Raw genomic sequence first — 10,792 nt, forward strand, 5'->3', positions numbered from 1 at the left:
ACAAACAAACAAAAACAACAACAAACTATTAGGGGCCTATCTTTGCGGAAGGGGACAGAGGCCTAGTGTAGAAAGGAAATTTAAGTTTCTGTTGTATGCCCTTTCTTGGTGTTTTGAATTTTTAAAAACAATGTCCTATATTTTCAGTTTAAAAAATAGAGAACTGAAAAATAAACAAATTGGTTAATGACTTCAACTGTTACCCTGAAGTGCTATTTAAATTTTACCTTACTAGTGTACAGTATAACGTACTAGCTTCTCCTGCATCTGAAATCCCCTGCTAACATCTAAACCTAGTCCTTGCATTAAATGTTTTCTTAAAAGTACAGAATTAAATGATCAATTTAATTAAAATATCAAAAGGTCAAATCTGTTTCAATCAGAACAATTAAGTTCTGAATTTGATACCAACTTCAACCTAGTAAAAGTGAATTATTTTAGTAATTCTTTGTAATCCGTGCTACAGAATTAGAAATTTTCTTGACCTTGCAAGTGTGAATTTAAATATGGCTGAAGATCATTTACCTGGACGTGATTAAGATTAACTACATTTCTTAATATAACTATATATTATCTTAACATGATTTATATTGATATAAATACATTCTTTTTCATTCTGTTCAGTGTTCCTCAAAAGGGCACTGTGGGTATTTAGGGAGAGGGATAAATTTCAATGGGGTGGGACTGTCCTGTTTTCTTCAGAAAATTTACCATTCACGGTCCACAGGCACTAAATGCCAGTATCACATACTCAGTCACTACAATCACCAAACAACTGACCTCACATATTTCCAAATGCCCTTGAAGGGAGAAATGCAGGCAGAAAAATGTACTATGCCCGGTTGACAAACACTGCTTATATGAACTAAAGTATAAAAAAGTTGTGTGTGTGTGTGTGTTATACACATACTTCCAAAGCTGCAATTCAACCTTTTAAAACAATCATCAGCCACCAGAAGATAAATAACCAATAAAAGTCTTAACTCATGTATTAACCAACAAGTCATCCAGCTCACTTTATAATACCATCAACAAATATCATGCTCCCCCAAATCCTTCTTTAATTATTACAATGGCTGAACTTTTAAAATAAATATTTATTTAAAAATCATTTTAGAATTCATCTTTTGGAATGCTCCTGTTAACCTCCCACCCCCATAACCTTCCACTGTACTGCACTCATCTCAGAAATAAAACATATAAATCAGTTTACTATCATTTGCTCTACCTCCCTCCAGAGATTATAGGCTCCTTGAAGCCAGGGACACCATCATCATGGCTGCCTTGCTCATAGTGTAGATAGTCAATAACAATGCTGAATGTGTGAGTGAATACTGACTGGCTCAGCCTAATGCAATAAATGGTCCAAGAAGTTCCAACTCTAATCAATTTTATATATAGCAATGATCCTGAAAGAAATGCAAAAAATTAAGAAAACTAGTAAGTCAACTACATTACTCAGATTAAAACTAGCTTGTAAAGATATGAGGAAATTTAAATTTTTTGACAGTCACTCCTAATATGCCCATCCTCCACCACCTTCCCTTCTTTCACATTAAGCTTTATGCAAATGTTAATGTAATAAGTGGAGCATACTTCCAGGAAGCAACCCAATATAAAAAAACAATACTGTTAACAGTCAGTAATGTCTCTCATTGCTATTTTATTTTTCAGAATTCAAGAAATCTAGTATCCTGCCTCATTCAAAAAGAAAATGTAAGGCCCTGGCCGGCTGGCTCAGCAGTAGAGCATTGGCCAGGCGTGTGGGAAGTCCCGGGTTCGATTCCCAGCCAGGGCACACAGGAGAAGCGCCCATCTGCTTCTCCACCCTTTCCCCTCTCCTTCCTCTCTATCTCTCTTTTCCCCTCCCACAGCCAAGGCTCCACTGGAGCAAAGTTGGCCGGTGCTGAGGCCAGCTCCATGGCCTCCATCCACCTCAGGCACTAGAATGGCTCTCCAGGCGGAGTAAAGCCAAAGATGGGCAGAGCATCACCCCCTGGTGGGCATGCAGGGTGGATCCCGGAGGGGCGCATGTGGGAGTCTGTCTGACCACCTCCCAACTTCTAACCTCGGAAAAATATCCCCCAAAAAAGAAAGTGTAAGCAGCTTGTTTTTGTAATTTTCACTGTATTCTCCAAAAATTCACCTTTTGCTGAGGTAAAAATTCATAATATAAACTAATTCATTTAAAAGTAAATGCAACAATGAAGATTACACAAGCATTAAGCATCAACACTTAAAGAATATTAACTCTGAAACCCACTGACAAATGTGTATTCATTCACCTTTGCCTTCTTGAAGTATTGTAAATATCTCAGTTTTACAAGAAAAGCTTAGAGAACATTAAATAATAATCCTAAAGTTAGAAACCAAGACAATTTCTAGCTCCTAGAATTTCTAGTACTGCTTTTAGATTATTCCAATAAAATGTACTATTGTTAACCACTGCTTTGTTCTACTCACATCAGAAGGTTAAGTAATAATGGCTAGGATACAATTTTAGCAACAACTATGCTTCAAGTTACTCCCTCTTGTCAAGATCACTAACACAAATAGGTTACTTTTTAAAAAACTAGGCCCTGGCCGGTTGGCTCAGCGGTAGAGCGTCGGCCTAGCGTGCAGAGGACCCGGGTTCGATTCCCGGCCAGGGCACATAGGAGAAGCGCCCATTTGCTTCTCCACCCCTCCGCCGCGCTTTCCTCTCTGTCTCTCTCTTCCCCTCCCGCAGCCAAGGCTCCATTGGAGCAAAGATGGCCCGGGCGCTGGGGATGGCTCCTCGGCCTCTGCCCCAGGCGCTAGAGTGGCTCTGGTCGCAATATGGCGACGCCCAGGATGGGCAGAGCATCGCCCCCTGGTGGGCAGAGCGCCGCCCCCTGGTGGGCGTGCCGGGTGGGTCCCGGTCGGGCGCATGCGGGAGTCTGTCTGACTGTCTCTCCCTGTTTCCAGCTTCAGAAAAATGGAAAAAAAAAACAAAAAAACAAAAAAAAAAAAAAAAAACTAAAAAACTATAGAAAATGTTTTACAGGGTATCAAACATTAGATACATTTTGCACCTACTCAAATAATGGAAATCACTTTCAAATGCATTTAAATTATGTGAGTTTAGGGTATGAAATTTCATTATTTTTTGAAATCCCCAAACCCAGAATGTGCTTTGTTACTGCTTCATACAGCACTGGTCAATAATAATAATTTATGTGTTATAAGACTAATCACTTAAACTAAAATGGGAAATTACTTTCATACTGATAAATAATGCTGTTTCATCCATTTAAAATATTTTTAAAGTGTAACTTTATGATGTTGCACATCCCCCAAAAAGTCCAACTTGCATGAAATTCCGTTTTCCCCAAATTATTAATCCTCCACATACATACTGCTGGCCAAGAGTACTTAAAATAAATAGTGTTAAACCCATCAATGGACTACTATTATGTGAGAAAAAAATGTCTTTCGGCAAAGCAAGACTTCAATACTTTTCACTGATTAAAAAGCTGACCTAACTTATAAATGAAAGACTTCCTTTTATGGGAATCTTACTGAAGCGTATTTCTAAATCTAAAATAAGTCTTTATAATTTATAACTAAAGGACCAAGTAAGAAAGAAGAGTGGGTACTACCAGGGTAGCAAAATTCACAAATTCCAACAATTCTTTAAAACTAAGATTCAAAAGAATAACAGAACCTCTAATTTTGCCATAGGTATTCACGTATGTTACCTCAGGGGAGCTTTCCCACTGCCTATACATCCTCCTAGACAAGTCCCATTTGATCTCACAGTTTTGTTCTTTTGTTGTTTAAGATAATGAACCACCACCCAATTAGTGACAATAATGTACACACAGCAATAGAAAGTTTTTTGTATAGTATCAAGTATCCCTGATATAAAAGAAGTTAAGAATTAAGTGAAAACGTAATCCAATACTCTGAAATGCTAAAATGGTCCACAATTGTTCCACCTTAAATTCAGTATCTTTTCAAAATAACTTTTGCATAATACATTCACAAGCTAACTCTAAATGTGACCTATATAAACCGTCTTTTTCCTCCTCAAGAAAATACTCTAACCAAAATCTTCACCATAGCCAGCAGCAGCTCCTTGCAATTTCAGACATTACTGGAGGTGTTATAATCAAGTCCAAATGTAGACCCAAACCCTCAGATTTTTATCAAAGTGTTATTCTAAATCCTGGTTAGCATGCATTACTGGAAAGCAGTGTCCTTGTGCAAAGAAAGGTCTGGAGTTGACCTGAGCACAGGTCGACAAGAACCTCAGTCCCCTTGATTTCACCAGGAGGCCGAACAGAGAAGAAGACTTCAAGTAACAGGGGAGTGCGGAGATGGAGGAGGTTAGGCAGAGGCAACCGTGCTCCTCCAAGAGCGAAAGCAAAAGAGAAGCGGACTCTGGAAAAGCCGCCCCACCGGGACATTCGAGCCTAGGATGCATACACACAGCTTCTCTCTACCGAAGACAGCAACCTTACCATGGAAGTGGTGGACCGAGCAAGCAAAGGCAGAAAGGGACAACCTCGGCGCCCCCACCCCGACCTCTCGCCCAGCTAGAAGGGATCGGCAGGGACTGCTCCTCCGAACATCAACAAAGGCCCCTTCAGTCTCAAGGCGAAACTCGAACAACAAAGGCCCGCAGACAGCGAGCACGGGGCCGGAGGCGGGACGGATGAAAGCAGGGGGAGGCACAGGAATCAAACCAGAGGGGGCGGAGGCCCGTCGGAGTGGGAAACAGAAGCGTAGAGGCGGGGGCCGCGTAATCCCCAGCGCACAATAAGAGGAGGAGAAGGCAGGGTACCTGGCCTCCATTCCCCCTTGCCCTCTCCCTGCAGCGGAGAGCGCTCCAGTCCTCGCCGTCTACATCCTCCTCGGCCTCGGGGACCGCGTAGCCCGGATTCGGGGAGTGAAAGAGGTGGGGGATTTTCCGCCCAGACCACAACTCCCTTCCCCCAGCCGGTAGCTGCCGACAACAGCCGCCACAACGGCAGCCACACAAAGGCGCCTTCCTCGTACGCCTCGCTCCCGCCCGGAAGGCGGCTCCAACGACGCCAAGGCAAGGACGACCACCGCTCGGCCAGCAGGCGCTCGCTCGCCCTCTTCCCCTTCTCGCTGGGAGAAAGGGGGAGGGGACCCCCAGGCGCTCTCACCTGGCACAGCTGTTGACAGTATTCCGTGGCCGCTTCCACGGCCGGCACTCGACTCTCCCGCAGCTGTCGCTCCAGCTCTTGGAGCCGCTCGCCCAGGCGCTGCAGCTCCGCGACGCAGCCGCCGCCGCCGCGACTCAACCTCTCCTGCTCGGCCTCTTCGTCCGCCATCTTCACACCCCGCTCCGTCGCGTACGCACCTGGGTCACGTGATAACACAATGCCACGTTCGGAGGGGTCACGTGCCGAGGGCGCTCGCACGCCGCCGAGCACGTACAAAGGGCCCGGTGGGGAGGATGGCGCGGGGGAGGTAGGGGGAGGTAAAGGGAAGAAGAAAGGAGGAGGGCGGGGTTGGGGCGGTGCGGAGAACTGCGGTTTACTTTCCCGGGGCGGTAAGTGGGCAGCGGCGGCCGAAAGGGGCGGGCCGGTTCAGGCCTGTTCTCGGTCACGTGGGCGCCTCACCGAAGAAAAGTGTGGGGAGGGGCTGCGCTCTAAAGCGTCTCTATCCTGGCGTGGCTTTTCCCAGTCCCGGGAGTCTTCTACCGACTTATGCCCTAGGTCCCTGAGAAGGGTGTGGGAAAGCTCTGGGTGGGCTGGGCAATGGCTGCATTTGCGGTTGGCCTTATAGGCAGGCGTGAGGCAGGGGAAGAGAGAGAAGATAAAACCTACCCTTGGACCAGAAGCGTGAGAGTCAATGCGAGACTAAGAACTGTCAAAATTGTCTGCCTTCTTATCAGGCTGGGGCGGAGGGAACTAGTGCCTGGGGTACCAGCTCTCTCTCCACTCTCCTCTTCAGCCCCAAGAACGCCTCTTCCCTGGAAACACAGTCTCTACGAGGTGGACGCAACAAAGAAAAATAATTGGATCAGAACAGAATGAAGTTTAAATCCTCATTGGGAGAACGGAGCGAACTCGTGAAAAGCATAGCTTGAAAGATTTCAGACTATGAATTGTGGACATTGTAACAACATTTTTAAACCACGAAATTCTTTCTAGAATAAGTGATAGCCAACTAATCTGTTTCACTGTGATATAAGATTCTTCTACACTACAGAAATCACTCACTGAAAACGTGCTACATATGAAAGTACTTAAAATGAAAGTAGGTCAAGGAAAAAAGCAATAAGGATTCCATTAAAAGTCACAACGGAGGAGAAGAAATTGATGCCAAAATAAAATAATAAGGTTATCGAGATTATAAATTAAACAGCATTTTTTTCTGGTTCTGCAAATAGAAACAGCATTCTGAACCATATTTTATTTTCAACCGGGAAAGAATGAATACTTGGCACTTGAACAAACAGTAAAAGAAATACTACAAAAATTCAAGTGGTTAACCCTTAAGTTCAGAATAAAATTAATTTGTTGGCAGCAGAAAATAGGAGACATCTTTCTTACTGAATTATCTACAGAAAATCAGAAACAATGATATTGATGAGGCACGTAGTTTTTCACCATCATATTCCAAATGAGGTATATTTTTCTAGAACAAGCATTTAAAATAAGAATTCCTATTGTGTGCAGCATCCTCCACAAGAGATTTCTGGTATTAATAGAAAGTGTTCTATGTAGTATGTTGCCTAGAATGAATGTTTAGTAATGCAACAGTGGTGGTGATGTTTTTGAAGTGCCGTTATGTAAGGTGAGAGGGCACAAATGAACCCTTTATGAAAAACGGCACCAGCTAAAATATTGGTACAAGCAATGTATGTGTGCTGATACTACATACTAACAAGACAGGTTCTTCAAATATGTATTTACTCATGGAAGACGCTGGGGAATACATTCAAAGGCTAAGGCACAAGGATTTAAAAGTATCACTGACAGCTGAAAAAGCAACACTGTAGACAGCTAATGGATTTTAACATTTGCAGCACACTTTTCCAAGTTAAGTATTTTAGATATCCAAATCCGGTTTCTCCATTTTATGTTATCTTTAGGATGCTAGTGAAAATATAAAAAGTGAGAAATGTGGGGTTAGCCAAATGTATCATATCAGTAAATCCAAGGACAAATAAGGCATTATAGGTTAGCAAAGCACATTTTCCCTTCAAGTATAATGGCATACACCACACTTATTTTGTAGAAAGAAAATATATCCAAATATTTATGTTAAGAAAAACTAGCCTGAGAATGTAGGTCATTCCCATTTTTTGCGCATGATAGTCCTAAAAATCAAGGAGATTTGATTAGCAAATTGATTCTGAGCACTATTACTGTCTTGCAAATGTTGCTCAGCATGGATTATTTGGTATCTTTAAGACCTGTCTTCCCATTCCTTCAATCTTCTGTTTCAGTGTGTAGAAATATAAGAACTAAAAGTGAATTGTGTAATTATTTAATAATTATTTGTTGAGTACTTATGTGCAGGCATTGCTTGGTGGGAAAATCAAAAGGTGGATAAAAACTATCTCTTCCTTGAGGAAACTTACAGTGTTGTGGAAGAGTGAGCTGCAATGGCAATACATACACTATAAGTGCTGTATCATGAAAAAAAATTCATACAGATTTAACACAGAACATTCAAGTAGTCTAAGGTAATTAGATTGTCCACCAAATCTCTATAGAAGTGCAGGTTTTTGATGAAATGAGAAGGATTGGATATGCTGTCTCTTGACAGGTCGACCTGGTCTTGGAGATCTCAGAAATATCATTGTATATAGAAAAGGAGTACTGCCCTAGCTAGATAACTCAGTTGGTTAGCATCCACCAGAAGCGCAGAGTTTGCCAGTTCAATATCCAGTCAAGGCACATACAGGAACAGATTGATGTTCCTGTCGTTCTCTCAAATGAATAAACATTAAGAAAGAAAGGAAGGAAGGAAAAGAAAAAGTGTACCAACAAGTACTCATGGCTTATTGTACCTAAGTCCCAAGCTGTCAGTTAATGGGAATCATTACACACGTACTTACTGAGACATTCCTGGGGGAATTCGGAGGCCCATTCCATCGAGAAAACAAGAATAAACTCCAGGGCCAAGAGACTCCGCGACTGGCGGGGAACTCTGTGAGGCTAGTGCCGGTGCCCATTTTGGACACAGTGCGACTTGCTACGGAGAGGTGATATAACCATATGAACCTTCACTCTCAAGAGACTTGATCTCAGAGTAAATCTGGGAGAAAGAGAAAGACCTCTACTCCACCATTGCGATCTTAAAGCTGGGAAGACAAGAGGGGACAAATGTGTCTGCAAGCAGGCCGCGCGTTCCTCCTTGCTTCACAGTTCCCTGGGCTGTCCAGACCCGTACCACGCTAGTGCGCATTTTTTTTCTCTAAAATTCTTGAAATAGCAGGACCTAGGGTCAGGAAAGGTTTGTGCCTGCTAACAGAGACGGGAGGCTGCCCCACGAACGCAGCCGGAACAGCGTTTTCAGCTGACGGATCGCTCAGGATCGAGGACCCGCAGGTCCTTCCGAGCCCGGGCCCAGGGAAACCCTATAGCCCGGCGCGGCCCGTGCACGCGGGCAGACTGTGCGAAGCCAGGAGGTGGCGGAGAGCGCGCGCCGCGCTCCAGCTGCTGCTGCTCCTTCCCCAGCTCCCTCCCTGGGTAGGCCCCGGCGGCCGAGAAGGTCCGCAGGCGGGTGCCGGGCTAAAGGCTGGCTCCGCTCTGCTCCGCTAACCCTGTCTGCCGATCCTCACAGAGCTCGGGCTGGGGCCCGGCGCTCGCCTGCTCGGCAACCGCGTGAGGGCTCGAATCGTTGGTCTCCGGCCGCCGGCGCTCAGCAGCCTCCGCTCCGGCATTTGCAACGGCGGCTCTTCCACCCAGGGCTGCGTATGAAGCCCACAGAACGGTTGTGGCTCCTGGCCCGGGAGCAGCGGCTGCCGGGGCCTCCAGGCCGAGAAACGCTGGAGCCTCTCCAGGGTGCGGCGGGGCGCCGGGCCTCGGAAGCCGACCCCGTGGAGATGCTGGAGTCTGTCCGGCGCAGGCCGGGACGCGGAGCCTGCAGCCGGGGCTCGCTGACTCAATCTGCTCACTTCCAAAGGTCTGGGCGGCCAGCCCCAGACAGGCCGCCTCCTGGAGCTGAGAAGGAGGGCTGGCGTCTGTCTGGGGCTTGGTCCAGGAGAAAGTCCTCTCCAGAGTCTGGGAACCAGTGTTGTGTTTGTGCAGACACAAAGAGGGAGCACGGGTTAAAGCTCTGTGGAATCTGTTAAAAAACACTACACTTTCTCTAGGAACATATTTTCCTTGAGAGGGATAGCGAAGCGGAGTCAAATAAAATGTTGAAAACACAGGCAGGTGCTATACCACAGAACTGAAATAACTCCAAAGGCACAGGAAACGTTGGACCCATATTTAAGTCCTTAAGTTCTTCCCAGGAAGATGATAGCATATATATTTAAATAAGCAGGTAATTAAATGAGGAGTGATGTGTGTATTGCCTATTTGGATATTTATTTTTCTCCCATATAAGGAAAAGCCAATGCGAATGAGAAAGAGTAATAACATTTTAAAGAAAATACAATACTTTTAATAGAATTTCAATTACTCAAACTTATAAATTAACCAAGGTTAAAATAATTGAGAAATGAAGCAAAATAAAATCTTGTAAGCATAAATGTGGTATATACTGTCTCTAGAAAATCCTTGAGTTGGTTCACAACATCTCTCCAAAGAAGCAAAAACATAAAGAAGTATAGAAAGTGACTTTATTTATATTTCTAAGTTTTAATCACTGTATCTTATTTACCTCACTGGAATCCATTAGAGAATGTCACTTTTGTGGCATATAGATTTTAAAAAATAGAACTGTCAAAGTGTGGTGAACTTAGAAATGCACAGATCTCTCCACACTTTAGGACATCAACTTCTTAGGAGTTTTGCTGATGTCAGTGATTCCTACAGATATATTCTTTTTCTTTTTCTTTTCTTTTCTTTTTTCTTCTTTGTATTTTTCTGAAGTGAGAAGCAGGGAGGCAGAGAGACAGACTCCCCCCGCATGTGCCTGACAGGGATCCACCTGGCATGCTCACTATGGGGCAATGCTCAACCCATCTGGGGTGTTGCTTGGTTACAACTGGAGCCATCCTCAGTGCCCAGGCCAACTTTGCTCCAATGGAGCGTTGGCTGCGGGAGGGGAAGAGAGGGATAGAGAGAAAGGAGAGGGGGAAGGGGGAAGAAGCAGATGGACGCTTCTCCTGTGTAACCTGGCCAGAAATTGAACCCGGGATTTCCACATGCCCGGCAGACACCCTACCCCTGAGCCAACCAGCCAGGCCCAGACATATTCTTAAATATCACTATAATGGCAACAATAATAATTCAATTAATATGAATTTGAATATTAAGTATTCTATTCATATACTGGACCAGTATCAGTCCCACCAAGCATTTACCATCTATCACACCTTTACACAAATGTTCTTACTCATTCTTCTCCCCGCATAGCCTCATCTTCTTAAGCTCCTCTCTAATCAGAGCTCCTCTGTGAAGACTTTCTTTGCTTGGGTGAAGTCTGAATAAAACATCTGTCACCAGAGTAGATTTCACTGATTTGTTCTACTTCCCTTAACCTCTCCACCCTTCCTATACAGACATGACCACTCCTTAAAACTCTGGTATCTTTGATTGACCACTTACTGTACTTGATTTGGGATCTGTCATCTTGCCTTTTATCATAGTTCGTCAATAGATAAGCCTCA

General features: G+C 44.3%; 1 protein-coding gene across 2 annotated transcripts in view; it reads right to left on the reverse strand.

Moving 5' to 3' along the window:
* ZNF292 (zinc finger protein 292) overlaps window positions 1-9,181 on the reverse strand; it is a 131,970-nt gene extending 122,789 nt beyond the window's left edge. The window contains exons 1-3 of one of the 2 annotated variants that reach the window (XM_066358915.1): window positions 8,066-9,181; window positions 5,823-5,983; window positions 5,157-5,353 (exon numbers count right to left, since the gene is read on the reverse strand). In XM_066358915.1, the coding sequence (XP_066215012.1) occupies window positions 5,157-5,324 (168 nt within the window). In that variant the 5' untranslated portion in view covers window positions 5,325-5,353; window positions 5,823-5,983; window positions 8,066-9,181. Of the gene's footprint in view, window positions 1-5,156; window positions 5,354-5,822; window positions 6,486-8,065 lie in introns of those variants that run through there. The other variant, XM_066358916.1, reaches the window with a different exon arrangement.
* Between the last annotated feature and the right edge of the window lie 1,611 nt (window positions 9,182-10,792).

Source organism: Saccopteryx leptura, chromosome 1, assembly GCF_036850995.1.
Source record: "Saccopteryx leptura isolate mSacLep1 chromosome 1, mSacLep1_pri_phased_curated, whole genome shotgun sequence".
Taxonomy (NCBI): Eukaryota; Metazoa; Chordata; class Mammalia; order Chiroptera; family Emballonuridae; genus Saccopteryx; species Saccopteryx leptura.